Below are 22561 nucleotides of genomic sequence, written 5' to 3' on the forward strand. Positions count from 1 at the left end.
TAGCAGAAAACTTATTAAAAACAATGATTTTTCGATATAATACTAACACTTTCGATAGCAAATAAATCGAAAACTATTAATTTTATTAAAAAAATGTATAGAACATGTTTTGCTTAGAATGAACGTTTTTATCAACTTTTGCGGTCAAAATATAATTAAAAATTTCCACCCCCAACAGCGGGTGGCAACCACCCCCATGGTAAAAGCGCCTTTCGGCATCATATAGATTTTGATCCTTGGACTATCCACTACTTATCTTTCAAATTTTCAAGCAAATCGATCCATTCTGTAAAAATTGCGAGGTTTTGTCCTATTTCAAGCTTCATTACTTGGACTATTCAGTGACTGCACTATAGGGCTTTTCATCGATTGTCATTTGTTTCGAGCTTCTGTCATGTGTCACATAATATTAATATATCCACGTCATACGTCTTTGGTTTGTATCATTGGTATATACCAATAACGTACGACGTAGATATATTAATATTATGTGACACATGACAGAAGCTCGAAACAAATGACTGTGAATGAAAAGCCCTATTATCCGGAACTGATAAAATAAGGTTTGAAATTGAATTTAGGCCCTTCGTAGTTTAAAAATAATATTTTTTACTTTTGTTTTTGAGCCTTGAAATTTCCTCTTTTTTCAGTTTTAAATTGTTTATAGCTCGAAAACGATTAACTTAGAGAAAAATTACAACAGATCTTTTTGTTCCCAATAATTCAAAGAAGGAATATTTTTTGAACGAACAAAGAAGAAGAATATTTTAATTTGTTTTAAATAAGTGTAGCAATAACTTCGAAGTTACGGCATTTATTTATAGGGAATATTACATGAAAAATAATCAGTATTTCTTAAGGACTTCAAAACGCAAAAAAGATACAGGATGTTCCATTCGAAATAAGAAAGTTCACTAGATTTCCAGAAAAACGGAAGATCTGACAACAATAAATACCACTATAATATCGGCCGCATTAGAAAACCCCTAGCTACCAAAATTTATAAAATCGTGCAAGCCGTTTCTGAGGTCATTGAGGCATTCCATACATAAAACTCTCTCTGTAGATAAATTTCACAGTATTCCCAAGTTGCTACATTTTTTCGTTCAATGTTTTAACATTTGTTTCAGATAAATTTTAAACAAACTTGAGGAACGACAAAATACATGGTTTAATGATTATGTTTCATAATTAACCATGATTATAAACTCCTTTAAATGTATTAAGACTTGGTCCTGCGGCCCAATTATTTCGCTAACATTGACGTCGAGCTTGTTTTTTGTTCTTAAAAAATTAATTTCTAACATAAATTTCGTATTTGCTCCTTCTCTCGACTCCGTAATGATTTTAGATATGAAAGGGAAAGTTTTTGTATTGAAGTAAAATGTGAAAAGCAAGACGGGGAATAGCTAACCATAACCACTTTCGTAGCAATGTGGCAACTGTGCCGCAGTCTTTCTTGTGTCATCATCAATTCCGTATAAAAATCTTTATACGGGTTTTTGAAAGTTCTAAAAGGTATATGAGTGATAGCTGTTGACAAATCCTTGAACACAAAAAGTTCAAACATTCATTTTTTTAACATGGGTAGCTCGAGAAATAATAAGAGCTGGGCTAGTTTCACCTCTCACAAAAATCGGAAAATCCCTGAAAAATAATAGATACATGTGCATTGGAGGAGTTAAGATGGAAAGAAATGGGTGCATTGAAACAGTAAATTGAAGAACGAATCGTAAAAGGTAAGAAAATAATAGATGCACTGAACTCACTACTATGAACTCTGATCAAAAACTAAAAACAAAAAAGAAATACAACTATACAGGGTGTCCAGAAACTCTCCCGACAAACGAAGACCGGAGATTCCTCAGATAATTAAGCCCAATTCACCTAGTCCGAAAACGCTTCCTAAGGGAGCTAGAGCTCTTTAAAGATGGCGTTTTGTAAATGTTTTTTTTAAAATAGCTCCAGAACGTTTCTGTTTAGAAAAACAAAAACTCGTACGCGTATTTATCTTCCAAAGATACATTGATCCCATTAATTGCGAATTTCTAGTACCGGTCATAGGCGTCCGTTTTGGGTAGGACAACGATTATTTTATCACATATTTTTTTGTCCTTAACGCTAAAGCATTTCTGACACTGGATTATTAAATTGTGAGGTACTATAGTACTAAAAGGTACTCTTGTTTTAAGTCGGTAGGATGCATCGTTTTCTAGAAAAATCGATTTGAAAATTTTTCGTTTGCTGAATTTGAAGATCACAAAAAAACTATTTAGAAAAACGAAAACTGGTAGGTTTATTTATCTTCCAGAGATAAATCGATTTCCTCAATTGTGAAAATCTATTACCGGTCATATGCGTCCGTTTTGGGTAGGTCAACGGTTATTTTATCTCATAACTTTTTTGTCGTTAATTTTTAAGCATTTTTGACACTTGATGATTAAGTTATGAGGTATTATTTAGGTTATTGATTATGTATTTTAGAAAGGAACTACAACGTTACGGGGTTTTATTATTTCATATAGTCAATGGACCTCTAAATATGAAAGAACCGCGGAGTGCTACCATTTAAAGGGGTGCGTTTTTGAGAAAGGGGTGAATTAGTCCCTAGGCACACGGCGAATTAGGGTGAGTTCTATGCACGTTTGGTACAAACACGTCTACAGGAAAATTATTCCAGCTTAAATTTACTATCAAAATATCACATTTTGAAGTCAAAAATATTTTTTTTACAAAAATATATTCAAAAGAAAAGCAAGAAAAAACACGAAAGGTAGCATTTTTGTTTCTTGCCCTATAACTTTTTTCCGCGGGGACATAGGTATAGATATTGCTTCACAGAAAAAAAACTTCCATCCTTCCTCTTTAAAATTGCGTTTGGTGTAAGTCTTTATAATTTATAGTTTTCAAAATATGATTTTTCAAATTTCGTCACTCACAACAATTTTGGGCCATTTTCCTTGTTACTTCACAAAGATTGTTCTGTAACTTTTTTTACGCAGCTTTAGGTACATGCAATGTTACATTTAGTAGAAAGAAAAGTCAATTACCTATAAAATAGTCTATCGTAGAAGGATGTATGACTATTTTTAAGCAAGATATGGTTTTTCAAAATTTTAAAATTTTAATGATTTTTGATATATTTTACGATTATTTTTTAATTTTTTCATTATAATTTTTTTATTGTATATTTAGGTATATACATTGTACAATAAAAAGGAGAGCTTACTTTCTTTATTTTAAAATGGTGTATTGTAAAAAATTCTAGGTCTATTTTTATAAATTGAGATATACACATGCAATGGGTCCCACTATAGTTGGAACCATCTGGAAAACTTTTTATTATTAACTTTATGAAAAAATTATTGTTTATTAAATGCTCTGCATAGTCTAAAACCTAAGATGTAATCATCAGATATAAATTTTTATCAATAGTGTACGAGGTATGTTAAAAAATATAAATTTCGCTCAAGAGTAAAGTACCTTTATATTTCACAATATCGAATAGTGTTTTTAAGAAAAGTTATTTGCAAGTAAAAATTACGTTACAATATGCAATTATATTCTTCTAATTAAAAAAAATTAAAAATTTTTAAATTTTTCTCAAATTACGGGTATCCTACTGATATCTTGTTTAAAAATAGTCCTAGAGGTGATTGCAATACACCATTTTAAAGTAAAGAAAATAAACTTTTTTATTCCAGCATGTATATACCTAAATGTAAAAGAAAAAAAGTCATAATGAGAAATTTACAAAATAATCATAAAAAATATTAAAAATCATTAAAAGTACAAAACCTTGAAAAAGCATAACTTGTTTAAAAATAGTCGTACTATCTTATGAAGTAGACCATTTTCAAGGTAATTTACTTCTCTTTCTACTAAATGTACCATTGCGTATACCTAGAAATGCGTGGAAAAAAGTGACAGAACAATGTTTGCGAAATAATGGGGAAAATGGCTCAAAAATTCTGTGAGCGGCAAACTTTGAAAAATCCTATTTCAGAAACTACAAATTCTGGAGACTTCTACCAAACTTTATTTTAAAGAGGAAGGATGGAAGTTATTTTTCGCTAAAGCAATGCCTATACCTATATCCCTGTGGAAAAAAGTTAAGGGGCAAAAAACAACATTGCTTTCTTTCGTGTTTTTTTCTTGCTTTTCTCTTGAATGTATTTTTGTAAAAAAAAATACTTTTGACTTTAATATATGATTTTTCGATAGTAAATTTAACCTGGAACAATTTTCCTGTCGAAGTGTTTGTACTAAAAGTAAATAGAACTCACCCTAGTTCATCCTGTGCCTAGGGACTAATTCACCCTTTTCTCAAAAACGCACCCATTTAAATGGTAGCACTCCGCGGTTTTTTCAAATTTAGGGGTCCATTGACCATATGAGACAATAAAATCCCGTTAACGTTGTAGTTCCTTTTAGCTCTCTTATTTTGAACATAATCAATAGCCTATATAGTGCTGAAAGCTACTCTTGCTTTAAGTCGGTAAAATACACCGTTCTTATTTAAATCTTTTTTTAAATTTTTTTAAAATTGAAAAAACTAAATATTTTCATATCGATTTTTCTAGAAAATGGTGCATCCTACTGACTTAAAGCAAGAGTACCTTTTAGTACTAGAATACCTCACAATGTAATAATATAGTGTCAAAAATGCTTAAAAGGTAAAGACAAAACAGTTATGCGATAACATAACCGCCGCCCTACCCAAAACGGGCGCCTATGACCGGTACTAGAAATTCGTAATTGATGGAATCGATGTATCTTTACTAGTTAAATAAGCGTACCAGTTTACGTTTTTCTAAATAGAAGCGTTCTGGAGATATTTAAGAAAAACTAATTCCAAAACGCCATATTCAAAGAGCTCTAGCTCCCCTAGGAAGCATTTTCGGACTAGGTGAATTGCATTAAATTGTCTTAAAATTATCTGAGGAATAACCCCTGTATAACAGTATTTTTAAAAGCGTTTTAATTTATGAATACAAAACCTGGAAACTCACTAAGAGAACGGAACAAAAACTATCTTTTCTTGAGTAGAACTTTTAGCGCAAATCAGTAGGTATATCCAGAATGATGCACGTAGCAAATAAAAGAATAAGACAAATCATGAACAGAATAACCACTATCATAGAAGAAATACAGCAAAAACAACTTATTTGGTACGGACATGTACAGAGAATGATAGACCATCGCCTACCGAAGTTTATTGGATTGGCAGCCCGCTGAGTTAAAAAAAAACGAGGAAGACCGACAACAACATGACTTGATCTTGATGGAGTCCAAAAGGCAATGTCATAGAGAAATAGGTATGCGACAAGAAAACTGGGCCGATAGACGTGAATGGAGACGCTATAAACGGACATTACTACTATTAGATTCTTCCTTTCCTTATATTGCGTTTTCCAAAGTTTATCCATCTTGAGTCGGTTATTCCCAGTATATGGATATTTCTTCTTCTTATAGTGTCTATCTGTTACGGATACTGGACCCTAACATGGCTATTTTGACTTTGTTGGCTTGACATTTACACCTTACCTTACAATTACACTAATTGATATAAATATTTCAATTAAAACTTTGTTTTATATTTCTTCTTTTTCGAATTTCAGCCGGCCTTACCATCATATCCACCACCATGGCCATCGATCCAAGTTCCGGAAATACTCCTTGCCAACAGACACGAAACATCTTCACCACAAAGGCCATTCAGATTCTTTGTTCAACAAACCGTTAAGAGTATCTACTCAACCAGAGGATCAAGATTTACCACCGAATGATAAGGATCAATTAGACAGTCACAGGTAAGTAATCGATATTCAGTTAGTGAATGCAGATGTTTATTTGGTCATTTTAGTTGGTAAAAGACAGAGAAGTCAGCTACTTCATTGATTTATTGATTTATTTAAAATGTTTCACTTTAAATTTCTAAAACTTCATCAATTCACTACAAAAAATGATACAGTCTATAAGTATAACACCTACAATGGTGTGATACGTACTTACAAAACAATTTATAGTTTTTTTAGGAACTGTATAGTTACACAACATACAGAGCAACTATCTTAACGAAAAACAATAAAGAAACTACCACCTTGCACTAATATTCGTTTATTTAATGATACGGTGATTTGAATTTACCTGATGGCTTTATTTGGTTATGTTCCTACAACAAAGTAAAATGATAAGACACTGAAAAATTGCCTCCGATCCGAACTTGGGTTATGTATGATTTTGAACCCTTGGGTGGTCATCGTTCATCGTGTAAAAATACGAATATTGAATTTCTACAGGGTTAGTTGAATAATTTGTTCGACGGAAAGATTTACCTATATGGCGGAAATATTTGAAAATTTGTTTACCTCGGAATATGGGGTATGATGTGGAGGCAGGGGCTGGGGGGGGGGCAGGGCCCGACTTGGGCTGTAGCGCCATAGGAGAGAGAGCGAGTGATCTTATTTATTATGTAAGATGAGAGAGTGTGAAACCTGGCTCAAATTAACTATATCAGTTTTTTATTTAGGGCAGATGGATGTTAAGAATATGACACATTTCAAGGATGTTTTTTTGATAATTTTGTTGTTTGGTCAGTATTTTGACTTTTGTGAAATCGATCTGATGTTTAGTAGAAATGGCGTGTTGTGCAAGGGCACAAGAGGTTTTGAAAATCCTAATGTCGTTTTTGTGGGAGGTAAGACAACCTTGAAGAGAACCGCTGGCCTGGCCAATGTAACAGGAGTTCCACTCTGCACAGGGTATATGATAGACAACAATAGTATGTTCTAAAGGGATCAATGGAGTTCTGGACTTGCCAAACAATTATCCGACAGTTTTGATGTTTTTAGGGCTCTTTTAACGGGTAAGTACTTAAAGCAAAACGTGTAATTTGTGAGAAATACAGGAGTAGGGGGATACGAGAAATATAGGGAATACAGTTGTCATATTATTACCTTTTTAATCGGTCTCTGTGGCTCGTCTTTAATTTTAAAAATGAATTTTTCTGTAGAAGAAGTAGCAGATATGATCTGGGTATTAGAAGGTTTTATTCGCTTTTTAATAGTAAGCAAAAAATCGAAAAAATTGCATTTTTTACACTAAATAATTGTTAATAATTAAAAAAGACGCCGAAATTTCTTCAGAAAACATATTATAGGTTTTCTTTATAAAGGCCTACAATAACAAAAAAAAATCAGGTACCTGGATTTGTCATAATCCCGAACAAGGCCTTTATTGGTTTATTTCCCAGGGGTAAGTATCATTGCCTACATTTTTTCTAAATAACTTTTTTTAATATTCTTCACCATAATGGAAATATCGCACTAGAAACTCACCCTGTATAATAGTATATATTTTAAAAATATACCAACAATGCACGAGTATAGATCGGAGACAATTCAACTACACGTCACGGAAATTTAGAACGGAATTTTTGGATTTCGTAAAAAAAGAGTTATCATCTTTAACTAATTGACTTATGTCACATATTTTACTAGCTACGGAAGCTAGAATCTAAATGTCATTGTTTTGAAGCAACCGTATCGGTAAAACGTTTGATATTTTGTCCATTCCGTTTCATTAAACGGGGGAATGACATTTGGTTGATTTGTTTACATATTTCTCAATCCTTAATATTTTTTACATTGACATGGCAAGTGGATGGATGAATGGTTTTAGAACAAATGTTTGATAAGGTAATATTTTTGTTCTTTATTAGAATCAAGAAGAATCATCTCTTACGTACTTAATGTTCACCTTCCTTCTTTTTCTGTAGGTATAGACATATTAGCTTGATTATCCTTCAGTTTATTGCTCATTTTATTACGAATTTTTTCTTTCCATAATCCATTTATTAGTCAGATCCTTGATCAGTCCCTTCATGCCCCTATTTTATTTGGTATTCTGCAGAGTCCTGCCATTTCTGATATTTCCAATAGACCTTGTGGTACGTTCGTGTCTCAGTAATGTCTTAAACTTCGTCCCTAACCACCATTTTACATATTATATATATATAACAGCACTACAGAGCCTCGATTTTTGACCCTTCACTTCGTTATCGAACGTATTCGCTTCGTATCTGTTTAGTATACGAAACGAATGCGTTCGATAACGAAGTGAAGGGTCAAAAATCGAGACCCAGGCCTTAGAGACCCTGCCTTGGCTTCGATAGTCTTGACTACATTCTTCGCCTTTTTCCTATCCTCCACTTGTTTTCTCCAGTTCCTTATTTCCATTTCTTCTGTCAGTCCGGACGGCATCAAACCACTTCTTTTGTGGTTTCCCTCTTCTTTTCTTTCCTTCTTCTCCTGCTTGCAAAACTTTTAAGACGGTTCTTTCTCTTGACATTCGTAAAACACATCATCATCATCATCATCAATGGCGCTACAACTCCTCGTGAGTCTTTGCCGCGTTTACTATTGCCTTCCATGTTTATCGGTCCTGTGCCACTAATTCCCATTGTCGCACTCCCATTTTCTCTAGATCTTCTTTTACTGCATCTTTCCACCTTTTTCTAGGCCGCCCTACAGACCTTCTTCCATCTGGCCTTTCCCAGAACACATTGTTTATAAGGCGATTGTCGTTACTGCTTATCACATGCCCTGCCCTTCTGAGTCTATTGGCCTTTATATATCTGACTAGATTTTCTTTTCCGAATAGAGACTAGCGTTTGGTCTCTTAGGGTCGATTTCTCATACCTGCGTTAATCTATGGTTCAGTTGAACCAGGTTCACCCGTGATCTGTGGTTTTGTTTGAAATGCATTTCTCATTGCGCGTTCATGTCAGCGCTCGTTCTACAGCTTTCGAGAAATGCCATTAGATGGCAAAAGGTAAAAAACTGTCGCCATTTTGAACTACCATTTTTATGCTGTTTTTGAATAAAGTTAAATTTAAGTATTTATAGTCAAATAGTCATTTTAATAATTATAAATAAATATTATAAAAACAAAAATAATGTTATCGTTTATCGTTAGGCTTAATATAATAAAATAGGATATATTTATATTATGACAGCGTTTCGTGTTAATACAACGCATGCGTAGTCCATGAAATCATCTGAACTGAGTTCTGAAATCTTTGAACGGCCGAATTCCACCGTTCAAGCATCGTTCAAGTTTAAACTGCCATCGGTTGAACGTGAATTGAGAAAGACGATTTTGACTTTAAACTGACGTTTACTAGAAGTTCAGGTTAAACTGGAGTTGAACTCGATATGAGAAATTGGCCCTTAATATATCTCCATTAGCTCCTCCACCAAATACTGCTAGATAGTTACCACCAAAAATGATTCTCAGGATTTTCCTCTTTCACATATCTAGCTTTTTTGTTTCTTTTTAATCCTTTTTGCAAATTGCATGCATACAACACCGTTGGTCTCACTATTGTTTCATAAATTCGAATTTTGGCTGCCCTGGATACATTTTCTTGCCTTCAACAGTGCATTTAATGATGCTACTGCTTTGATAACTATCAACAACCGTTTATCTATTTCTGTCTCTTCGCTTCCTCTATTTGTAACTGTACAAATAGAGCAGACGAAGAGGATATACTCAAATTTTGTTACTTTCTCAAATTTATACTCTCTCATTAGTCCATTTATTGTCTTCTGAATTTTCCCCTCTAATTTCCAGATATTTGGTTTTTTCTTGATTGCACATTCTTCGAAGTTCTCTTCTTGACTGTGTCAGCAATACCAAATCATCTACGAAACCTGTGCACTGTTGTCTTTTGTTAAGAATTTTGCCGCTTGTCTGGATCTTGGCTCCTCTAATTATCTTTTTTAGTACTAGGTTGAATAAGTCTGTTGACAGGTGGTCTCCCTGTTTGAATCCTCTATTGACGTTAAACTGATTTGAAAGACTTCCTTCTATCATGACTTTATTGACTGTATTAGTTAGCGTCGTTATAACTAATCGTATCAGTCTCTCTATTATTCCTAGTGATCTCATTGCTTCGTATATTCCGTTCCTAAGATGGAGTCGTAGGTCTATTTAGAATCATATGTAGATCTATATTTTGTTCATAACTGCTATTTTGTAATAATTTTGAACATTGTAGATGATAGATATGATATATTTGTCATCATAGATCTGAAAAACTACTTTTTCGTACTTCCGGGCCTAAAGTGACAACTTCACTCCCTTGTGACAGGTACTAAAGTGTCACATTTAATCCCTCCGGGATTAAATATTGACGAAACTCCCGGAACGATTAAATCACAAACAAACGAATTTAAGGGATATTTTATTGAAAAATATAATTAATTAGAATGGTAATTAACGTTAATATTCAAATTAATATTGTGACAGTTCGTCATATTGACCAGTCTTTCCTGGGTTAATGCAGCAGGTAACTGACGAGTAACAGATAGGTCCTTTTCATATTGAACTGGTGTTTGTTTCGAAGATCCTGCGGAAACAGGAAGCGAGAATGAGGACTGTGGCATAACTATAGTGGACGAATCGGCGACTTGACCAAATATTTTATCTGAAATTTTTTGTTTATTTTTAATAGACGATTCAATATATCCCTCGGCCACGTTGGAGGATTTCCATCCTCCATGTCTCTTCAGCACGTCTATTGTTGCTCCCGAATCAGCTAACAAAGACGCAGATGTGCGTCTAAAACAATGTCCCGTATAAGACGTCGCATTTTCTAATTTCAAGAAAGCTGCTATTTGCCGTGGAATTGTACCAAACATGTTTTTTCCTACTACTCGCGTAGTACATTCTTTGTTGATGTATTGAACAAAAAATTTTGAATGAGTTGTCCCTGTCTTTCGCAATGCCACATATTTCCGAAATATCGCCACAAAACTGATGGCACTGTTTTCTGAATTTTTGATCACAAAATTTCGGTCAATTTTATTTTTGGTGTTTCTAATCGCAATTAGGAAGGAATCGCCCAAATCTCTCACATCGTCGATTTCTAAATCAACCAACTCTTTTCCACGACAAGCTCCCGCAACGCCCAAAATAAGTGCAACCTACAAAAAAATTGATTTCTTAAAATTTCTGAATATAAACAAATTTCCAAATTTACCTTAAGCATTAAATATTTATCATCCGGAGCCTCCCGTAAGAACTGATCTACCTGCTCAGACGTGAGAATTCTTGACTTCTTTGGCTTAAATCCCTCATTTCTTCTCTTCAAAAAAGCTAATAATTTTGGAAATTTACTTATATCAATATCTTCTCTAATGTTAATAACCGATTTCAGCATTGAGTAATGTGCCCAGAGAGTTGAGGCACAAACCGCTTTTGATTTATCATCGAAGTAGACTAACAGCGCATTTTCAGTAGGTTGTCTCACATTTTTTAAGCGGCACCACTTTTTAAAAGCATCGTACTGCTGCTCGTATAGTTTTCTAGATTTCGGTGGTAACAATTCTTCACCTACTTCGGCTGCTCTTTTATCAATATCAGATACACCTTCTTCACTCATGATACCAATAATTATCAATAACAATGTTTCTTTACAATGACACTAGTAATGACAATGTTTCTAAATTATAACTGTCACAACGCAATGTTACTATGGTAACTTATTTTAAAGACAGTTTATTAAATGAGTTGAAGAGAGAAAAAACTGATTGAAATTATTGAAATAATTAATAAAATCATACCGGAAGTACGAAAAGTATCGTATATACCTTGCGACTGAAGTACATTTAATCCTTCAGGTAAATTATGGCCCTCCCTGCGGTCGGGCCATAAACTTTACCTTCAGGATTAAATGTACTACTTCAGTCCCGCGGTATATAATGTACTATTTTCAGAAAAATGAAATATTTTTTAAATATAGTCAGAATATACTGAATGATATATGTATTTTACAAACTCACATTTTTCCTCTTTTTTCCAGATCTGATGATCCTCGAGCTCTTAGAAGACCCAAAGCCGACAGAGGTACCCTTATGCATGTTGGAAAGGGATCTGAACTACACTCATGCTTTAAAAAACTATACGATCATAGTCCACATGCGGTAAGCTATTTATTATTATTTCAAAAATACTATCTCGTATGCCTTTGGTTATTGAATTTTTTATTAATTTTGATGGCAATTACTTAATCAAAAACTATACTACTGTTACTACTTAAAAATTGCCAGAGATTTCGTTGTATTTCTTTTCTCAACTGTTTTCTCCAGTCTTTTATATCCTGAAAATCTCCATTTTACAAGTTATTATTTCCTGATGTTGTTCTGAAGCTATTTCCTTGTGGCATTTTTATGATTAATTATTTATATGGGAAATAAGCCACAATTAAAATGAAAAAAATAATTTTATTAACGTTTCGACGCCCAAATCGGGTGCCGTTGTCAAAATACAAAATATTACTAAAATAAACTAAAGTGTTGTTGCTAAGCAAAAAAAATTCTTCTAATAATTTATTTAATCTCACTCATTTATATTGGCAATTCAGACATATGTTATACATTTTAAAGTAGAAGACTTTAAAATGATATTGCCAATATTTATGAGTTGCGTTCCTGGGACGACTTACTGAAAGATAGTTCATTCGATTACATGAAATTAACCCCAACTCAAGAATATCCGTCATAAAAAATTATAGCATGTGATATGTCTTTAAAAAGACAACCAAATGCAACGACAGTAAAATTCTCGCGTTAGAGACTTCATAGTAAATCACAAGGGAAAACCAGGAAAAACCCTGTGATACTATCCCGACATCGTAAGTATTTGGTCTTACATTAATTTACTCTCAAAAAATAATACCAAATTCTGACTTGTAACATGTTTAAATTATAAATAATATTAATAATATTAGATATATAAGTAATACTAAAATATAAAATATGTACTAGCTCGATATTATTGACTTACTAATCTTGGTATTTTCTTTCTATTGACTTCCTCTTTCAGTATGGGTAACCACATCCTACTGCATTCTACCGAGGAATTTGCGACACAATTGGTTTCATTTAGCATAATTAGAGCCGCTTCTTTGATTTTTCTCTTTTTACTATCTGATTCTTTCAGGACTATTTTCCCTTGTGATTTACTATGAAGTCTCTAACGCGAGAATTTTACTGTCGTTGCATTTGGTTGTCTTTTTAAAGACATATCACATGCTATAATTTTTTATGACGGATATTCTTGAGTTGGGGTTAATTTCATGTAATCGAATGAACTATCTTTCAGTAAGTCGTCCCAGGAACGCAACTCATAAATATTGGCAATATCATTTTAAAGTCTTCTACTTTAAAATGTATAATATATGTCTGAATTGCCAATATAAATGAGTGAGATTAAATAAATTATTAGAAGAATTTTTTTGCTTAGCAACAACACTTTAGTTTATTTTAGTAATATTTTGTATTTTGACAACGGCACCCGATTTGGGCGTCGAAACGTTAATAAAATTATTTTTTTCATTTTAATTGTGGCTTATTTCCCATATAAATAATTAATTATTATTTCCTCTTTGCCTTGTCTACTAGATTCAGCTTTCAATGATCTGTCTGGTCTTCACGTCTTTATTCCTCCTATCGGATTCATTTGTCATTTTGTTTGTCCATCATTGGTCTCCTCCTCTTACACCAATGCGTGAGATTAGTAGAATGCTTGTCCTGCTTTCGCCATCACAACCTTAATAAACTTCAACTAAACACTTTTTAGCGGCATTTTGCAACTCGGATCTCTGAAGAACAATTAGAAGATTATACGGAGGTTTCAGATCTAATTCTCAGCTATTCATTGCTTCTATAACTTGCGAGCAAACATTTATTTACCGCTTGACTGGTGCCAAGGCACGAAGTGGCCATAACTCTGTAACTCAACTGCCTAGATCGAAGTCAAATGAGAATTGATGGTACTGGCTTGGCCAGTACTTCAATGGATAACTGCCAGACCCATACCGGTCAAGGCCAGGCCAAGACTGATCTTCTCCCCGCAAAGAAATCTCCCAGCCGGGAGATTTTACTTCCACTTAGGGGGCGATTGGACTACGCTTCTCAGCTTTTGTCAATGTAAATAAACAATTATATTATTCCGCCAACGGAAATCTTCAACACAAGTAAACGATTGGATTTTGTTTATTCTAATCGGAGAGACACCCAAGTGTTTTTCCTTGAAGATTTTTAGATATAATTCTAAGACCCATATTTTAACTTTATACTGAGTAGGATTTGATATACGTGAATTAAAACTTTATACAACACATCAAAAAATACTACACATATGAGTTTTTCTTCATTTAATATGGTTGACGTTATTTCTTACATTTTTCGTGTTTACTGTTTCTAAATATAGAAAATTCCATACATGGCATCACTAGTTTGTGATCTCTGTCGTATTCTGCACTTCTTTTTTTCTGCATCTGTTTTCTCCATACGTGTTTTTGTTAATTTTACAATCCTATGTAACCTGTTATTGTAGTTCTATATAACAAACTGTATTTCTAGTTTTATTGCATTTAGTGTTATCAATCACATATTATCACTAAACTTTATTTGGTATTGAGAATAATCAATCACAGTAAAGTGACGATTCCTTATACGTATAGTTTATTGTATTATTAATTTTTTATGGCTAATCGCATTATGCAAGCAAATAGTGTCGGAATTATATATAAAATATAATTATTGTTATCGTATTCACTTTTAAAAGATCGTATATCTCTCCCTGACATTGCCTTTTGTACTCCATTGAGATGGTCTGACATTCTCTGTACGTGTCCGTACCAAATAAGTTGTTTTTGCTGTATTTATTCTATAATGGTGGTAGTTCAGTCCATAATTGTTTTATTCTTTCTTTGTTACGTGCATCATTATAGATACACCTGCTGATCTTTGCTACAAATCCATTTCGAGAACAAGTCTTTGTTCCATTTCCTTAGTGAGTTGCCATGTTATACACTATTATATTACATAGTTGTATTTTTTTATTAAAATTGTTATTCACTAAAATAATTTTTTTCTAGATATTCGTCGAGCTAGCCGAATATTCCCAAGGAGAATGCGCCGACGAAAGAGAATGGAAGCAAACAGCTCGTTGGATCAAGTATGAAGAGGATGTAGAGGAAGGTGTCGACAGATGGGGAAAGCCCCATGTAGCCTCTCTAAGTTTTCACTCATTGCTCAATTTAAGAAGGTGTTTGGAAGATGGTTTAGTTCGCCTGGATATGGAAGAAAGAGATTTGCCGGGGATTGCCTACAGGTAATGTATTCAACTAGTTTTCAGTTTTCTTGTAGAGAGTATGCGAAGTATAGTGTTCTTCTGTAAGGAAGAGCTAGTAACACAGATCTCATTGTCATCTTCTCATTTCCTGTGGGTCCATACGGTGTAAACACCGATCATGACAAGGACCTCGCCTATCAACCGCTTCTAATAATAAAAATAATAAACAATCTTCACATGCTCAGCGAGAACTCCTTTCTTATTGAGCGCCCACTACAGAGTCTCTATAGAAACTCTTCTATATGCTTTCTTAAGATCAATGAATAATGTAACTTTTCTTAAATTATTTCTTTTCTTCTTTATTTTTTCTTGAACTTTATTTGTTCATCACCAATTACCAAGTCTCTTTATTCTTAAACTTACTTTGTTCCTGAGTTTCTTCCAAATATTTCAACAACAGCATCTCTAATAATACTTGCCACATTACTGCAAATTACACTAGCACTAGGACTTCCTTTCATATTCCAGCTCATTTTTTGTATTAGTTTTGCTCTGTGTAGACCTTCTTTCTCATCTTTTAACATCAACCTTTGATTTTTTGTTGTCCTCTCCAATATTTTGAATTAGTTTCGCGCTGTTTTACTTCAATGTCCAGCACAATATATCAAGAATCGGTGTAGCTTTAAATATGTATTTTAAAAGCTTAATTGGTTATATACCATCCCGTATCAAGTTTTTTCCTTATTTCAAATAATTACAATAAAATAGAGGTATCTGTTTACCACTTTGTGTCTTCTTCTTAACGTACCCTATCAAGTCCCTTTGACATTATACGTGGCGAATTATACATGGCGATTATATATTTGCGATTATACATGGCGAAACTGTCTCTGTTTCAAGCTATTGTAAATAGTTGCTCTGCTTTCTTTATTTCTATGCACTCCCTGATATTCTTCAACCAAGAGGCTTGTTTTTTACCAATTCCGCTGTATCTTTCGATTTTACCCATCATAATAAGTTCAAGAATATTATATCAATCTCCCCTTACTACGTGTCAAAAATAGGCCATCTTTCTATATTTGATGTTATCAAGCAGCTCGCTAGTAGCAATTGCTTTCCTTAAGGACTGCCACATTTGTCAGCATAGCCGTCCATGGCATTTTTAGTGTACGTTTACGCAGCCACATTTCAAAGGCTTCCAAACGATTAATGGTGGATATTTTTGTTGTCCATGCTTCGACACCATATAAGAGGACTGACCAAATGTAACATTTAATCATGCGCTTTCGAAGTTGAAGTTGCAAGTTATCATTACAAAAGAATGACCTCATTTTTAAAAATGTTGTGGGAGCTTTTCTTGATTCTACATTTTATCTCTTTATCTGGATCTAGTTGTTTAGCAATAGGGCAACCAAAATATTTAAAACTGGTTAATCTTTGAATTATATGACCATCAACATATAACCGTGAATCTTGATGTGCCAAACGGCTAAACACCATGGATCTTTTTTAACAATTTATGTTTAGGCCAAACTCTCTTCCCACTGTGTCAATGGGAAGAGAGTTTGGCCTAAACTTCAATACCATTTATGTAGGTATTGGTATTTTATATTACCTAATTTATTTATGTTTATCTTACTTATAGAATATCAGAAGATTTATACAAAGAAGATTTGATAAAAGAAGAGGATAAAGCAAGAATTATGAGAACCATTCTACTCCGTCACAGGCACGTCAACGAACATCAAAGTTCAGGGTTTAGGTTCGCCAAGAAACACAGTTACACCTCGTTACAAGTAAGTACTTTACCTCCAATCTCTAAATGTACTGTTTTCTTAAAACAACTATATTAAAATATTTATTTACAACAAAATCATCTAAATAAACATGATATTAAGTAGTCTGGTTTACTTATGGGAACTAATTTAATGCCGAAAAAAATAACGTTAACAATGCATGTTGTTTTCTCTTCCTTGCTCTATGGTTTTGAAGCTTGGACAATGACAGAAACAACACAAAAAAGGATCCAAGTATTCGAACACTGGTGTTACCGTAAAATAACATAATATTGATAACAAACAAATTGAATGAAATTATACCATTAGCAGAAGAACAACAAGGTTTTAGATTGGGAAGGTGCACTGACGCTAAATTTTTATAATGAGGCAAGTTTAAGAGAAATCGTTGGAATACATTAAACCGGCATATTTATGTTTCGTGGACCTTAAGAAAGCATTTGACAGGGTCACATTAAAGGACGTCATCCATTTGTTATACTCGAGAGAGGTACCTCTGGGAATAATTAAAACGATAGAAAACATCTACCAGAAGAACACAATAAAAGTAAAAGTGGAAGATGAACTAACTGACCCAATTGAAGCCGGCAATGGGATAAGACAGGGGGATTCCTTGAGTACTATGCTGCACCAATTTAACATAACCGCCAGAAACTTTAACATGGCTAGAACAGCAGATCCAATAAGATGTAAATTGGAGCTGGAAGGTCAGATAATAGAACAAGTGATGGAGTTTAAATACGTAGGCATCACACTGTTTAAATCACACAGTTCAAATACCTAGAGCTACGGAAGGCTCGAAACAGAAGTGGAAGATCAAGTGAATAGAGCAAACAGAGCCGCAGGTTGCCTGAATAACACAATATGGAGAAATAAAAATATCGGAAAAGAAATGAAAGGCAGAATTTACAAAACAGTCATCAGACCAATAATTAGATAAGCAGCAGAAACACGACCCGACACAGAGAGGACAGAAATATTGCTCCAAACAGCGGAGATGAAAACCCTTCGAAAAATCGATGGTAAGACTATGGGACAGAGCTAGAAGTACAGATATACGACGGAGATGCAATGTGGATAACATTAATAACGGGTAAGAAACAGAAGAAGAGAATGGAATGACCACATAAGCCGAATGACAACAAATAGGGTAGTCAGGACAGCGAGAGACGGTTCACCAATAGGAAGACGATCAGTGGGAAGACCACGAAAACGATGGAACGACAACTTACTAGAGGCATATTGAAAAAAACAGACAGAGTCATGTCTATACAAAAAGAAGAAGAAGGAGAAGCAATTTATTTAGTAGTTTTTAGAAAAAAAATTCCAAGAATCACTAATTAAGTGGATAATCACCAAAAATTGGAAATAACTCGAAAAGAGAGCATTTTTCTAAAAATTACTTGGACATTAAAAGTGTTTATTTCTATGAGATACGCCTAAAAAAATTAATTTATTTCAAAATTTCGAAATTCGAAACAAGTTATTTGTTAATAACAGTTACTGCCTTACTTAGAAAAATTAAAAAAAAAGATAAAAACTTAGAAAAATATATAGGATCGAATAAAAAGGGTTTAGTGCATTAGTGGTTTAGAAATTCAAAAAAATAGTCGGTTGTAGTGATGTTGAAAAAGTAGCTATTCGTTAGAAAGTACTCGTTACTTACGAATACCGAAAGTAACGATTACTATACAGAGAGGCAAATCGTTACTTTGATTACTCTGATTACTTCGTTATTTCGTACCAATCGTATTAGAGCGAGTAACGACTATTGTATCTACTTTAATTACTCTGATTACTTCGTACCAATCGTATCCGAACGAGTAACAACTATTGTATCTACTTTGATTACTCTGATTACTTCGTTACAAAATACAAAAGTACAGTTGAGTCCGCGAGTCTTTACCCGTGCGTCATCATTTAAAGCATACGAAATAAGTCGGAAATTTACTAAACGCAACGGCAAGTGGATATTATTCCAATCACGGGTTATAGTATAAAATTTGACGTTATCAAATAAATAGAATGTCAAATTTAAGTTTTGTTTTAAAATTTTGGTGCATAATTACAGCTACATTTGAATTAGCTTAATAAAATATTTTATTATCATTGATTAATAAATAAATAAACAATTTATAAAAAAATTCGATAACATATTTTCTTTTTGTTATTTTATTCACTTTGGCGGAACCTTAAACACAAGCATTCAACTGTGTCAACAATGAGGTTAGCTTTGTACGTTGTCAAAATTTATCGTACAATAACGTAAAATTATTACAAAATTTCTAACTCCAATATAAAATTAGTTGTGAAAACAACTGTTTGTATACTATAAAAAAATTCAAAATGCAAAAATTCGACAAAATAACAGCAAAAAATTCAACAAACTGACAGCCACAAAAGTAAACAAACCAAAACGTCAGAAATTGTACTTAAAATATGTGAAGACATCTCCAATCATCTTTCTGTGTACCTATCTCTTTTCAATGCACTGAGTCTAAATCGTTCATAAAAGTAACATGTGTCTTTACTTAATAACAGGCGGCAGCTGGTTTGTCATTAATTTCATGCGTGGAAGAGAATGATGCTAAATAAAAAGTATGTGTTTTATCTCGCCAGGTATTAATGACGCACGGGTAAAGACTCGCGGACTCAACTGTAATCATAGTAATCAAATCATTTTTATCCCTTAAACAGATCGGTGAAGGTCGTTGTTATATCGGAATACCTATACAAAATACCTTCTTCTTCTTCTTCGTCTACCTTCTTTCCATTGTTTTTTGTTGTACGCTACTTGTAGCCAATTTTTCCCGGCAGTTCGTTTCAGATCATCTGTCCATCTCATAGGAGGTCTGCCTATGGGTCTTTTGTGTTCGTATGGTCTCCAGGTTAGAATTGTTCTGTGCCATCTGTAAGACCTACTTACTGAGAAATACGATTCTCGATATGATTACCGGTACTCAAATACAAAAGTAACAAAAGTAATCATAGTAATCAAAGTAACGAATACGGTAAATGATTACTTTATAAAAAAAGTAACGATTTGTAACGAATACTAGAAAGTAACTATAATCAACATCACTAGTCGGTTGATGCTCTGCTTATAGGGGTAAACCGCTCGCCCGTGTTTAATTATTTACTTACAAATAATCGATGCAAAATGAAGAACCATTTTTTACATTATAAACAATTAGATTATCAGCGCCGTTTTATACTCTACCAAAAAAACAAACTGCGCAAGTACACAATAAGCATTTTTCATTTAGAAAATCTCACTTTAAAGAGCAAGTATTTTCAAGAAAGTTTTTCAAGAAAGTAGCTTTTCACAATATTGAAATGAATAAAAACAGTCGCGGTTTTTCTTAAAATTTTAATAAAACACCATGGCGCAATAAAAATTTCGATATCCACGCGATGGTATTTTCCTGGTATTGGCCTTTTCTATTCACTTACCCCAGATATTTCAAAAAATATCACAAGGAAAAATTCCTGTAACTGGCGGTATACCATAAATCACAAAAAAATAAAAACCTTATCTTGTAAAAGGTATATTTTAAATCCCTAAAAAGGGCTATATCACAACAAAACGTTTCCGGAATCAATATTCCATCATCAGTGTTATCACCTAAAATAAGTATAACTCTATAAGGAAAGCAAACGTGAGGTTAAAACGCTTTGTCAAAATTTAACCTCACGTTTGCTTTACTTATAGAGTTATACTTATTTTAGATGATAGAATAGAATAGAAATGTGCTTTATTATCATGAAAAATTTAACAATTTTATAGACAAAGGTTACAAGAGTCATAAATAAGAACAATAACAAATAACAAATACAATTTACTTCTTCTTCTTAAAGTTCCCTCTCCTATCGGAGGTTGGATATCATAATGGCTATGATCACTTTGTTGGCTGCTGCTCTGAATAGTTGTAATGAACTACAGTTAAACCATTCTCTAAGGTTCCTCAGCCAGGAGATGCGTCTTCTTCCTATGCCTCTTCTTCCTTGGATCCTTCCTTGCATAATAATTCTCAGCAACTCATATTTTTCTCCTCTGGTAATGTGACCCAAATATTCCAGTTTTCTAGTTTTTATACTTTTCATAATTTTTAACTCCTTATTTAAACGTCGTAGCACTTCAACATTGGTAATCCTTTGAACCCACTGAATTTTCAATATTCTTCTGTAACACCACATTTCGAATGCTTCTATTCTTCTTATATGTTGTCTCTTTAATGTCCAAGCTTCCATTCCGTATAGCAATATAGAAAATATGTAGCATCTTAGAGCCCTCAATCTGAGAGGCAACTGAAGGTCTTTGTTTGTAAGCAGTGTCTTCATTTTTATAAATGCTTGCCTTGCAGTTTCAATTCGGACTTTAATTTCTTTGCTTTGGTCATTTTTGTCATCAACCCAGGTTCCCAGATATTTGTATGTCTTTACTAGCAAGAAACTAGCCTCAATTTCAAGATCTTATTGCAAAGCAAGCTGAGGGCTAGTTTCTTGCTTAACACATCAATATGAAGGGACCATTTAAGGTTGCTATCTAAAAAAATACCAAGAAACTTTATAGAATCAACGATACTGATCTGGCTGTTATGAAGAGCTTCTTTATAGGATACTGCTACTGTTTTATCTACGTTAAAAGAGAGTAAATTTGAATCGGACCAGGATTTTATTGTGAATAGATCAGAAGTTATAGTAGCATGAAGGAGTTGCAATATTTGAGTTACTCCAAGTGATACTGGTATCATCAGCAAAAAGAAAAACTTTTCCCTTGATTTTTAAGCTAGTGATGTCATTAATAAAGATAAGGAAAAGTAGTAGTTTTTTTATCAAAATGTCGTGATTTACACAATCAAAAGCTTTGGCATAATCACAAAAAACAATGGCAGATTATTGTTTAATGCTTGATAAACCTCATGTAGTACAGAAAACATGGCATCTGTGGTACATTTATTATTTAAAAAGCCAAACTGATTTTTTGATAAAATATTGTTATCAACTAGAAAGGACATAAGTCGGACTTTTATGAGTCTCTCAATAATTTTGGACAGTACTGGTAGTAATGCAATAGGTCTATAATTGCAGGCATTAGTTTTTTTACCACCCTTACGAAGAGGAATAATGATGGCCGTCTTTAGGCACTCTGGAAATTTACCTTTCTCAAAAGAATCATTAATTAGAGAGATGAGGACTCCCAACACACTGTTTGGGAGATTTGAGAAAATATTTATGGATAGTCCATCGGTACTACAGGAAGATTTGCTTTTGATACTATTAATTGTTTGGATCAGTTCAGATTTATCAACCGGTCTTATAAAGAATGAATTCGAGACCTTTCTTGAATTAGAGAGATAGGAAATAGGTAATAACCCTGATGATGGAATGTTGATTCCGAAAACGTTTTGTTGTGATATAGCCCTTTTTAGGGATTTTAAATATACCTTTTACAAGATAAGGTTTTTATTTTATTATCAGATATTTCAGTTGAAAAATAGCGCCCAGTATTTTTTCAAGTGCTTTTTCGGCTTCCTTTCCTGGGGTAAAAACTTGTTATATAACACCCTGTAACAGGCTTTTGAAATATAAAAGATCAATACGCATTATGTTCAGAT

General features: G+C 33.4%; 1 protein-coding gene across 4 annotated transcripts in view; it reads left to right on the top strand.

Moving 5' to 3' along the window:
* The window catches only part of LOC114343583 (anion exchange protein 2), a 732215-nt gene that overhangs the window by 498202 nt on the left and 211452 nt on the right, over positions 1-22561 (top strand). For all 4 annotated transcript variants that reach the window (XM_050650923.1, XM_050650925.1, XM_050650926.1 and 1 more), the window contains 4 exons: positions 5622-5813; positions 11870-11990; positions 14951-15186; positions 16793-16943. In XM_050650923.1, the coding sequence (XP_050506880.1) occupies positions 5622-5813; positions 11870-11990; positions 14951-15186; positions 16793-16943 (700 nt within the window). The remainder of the gene's footprint in view (positions 1-5621; positions 5814-11869; positions 11991-14950; positions 15187-16792; positions 16944-22561) is intronic.

This window comes from Diabrotica virgifera, chromosome 5 (genome assembly GCF_917563875.1).
Source record: "Diabrotica virgifera virgifera chromosome 5, PGI_DIABVI_V3a".
In the NCBI taxonomy this organism is placed as follows: Eukaryota; Metazoa; Arthropoda; class Insecta; order Coleoptera; family Chrysomelidae; genus Diabrotica; species Diabrotica virgifera.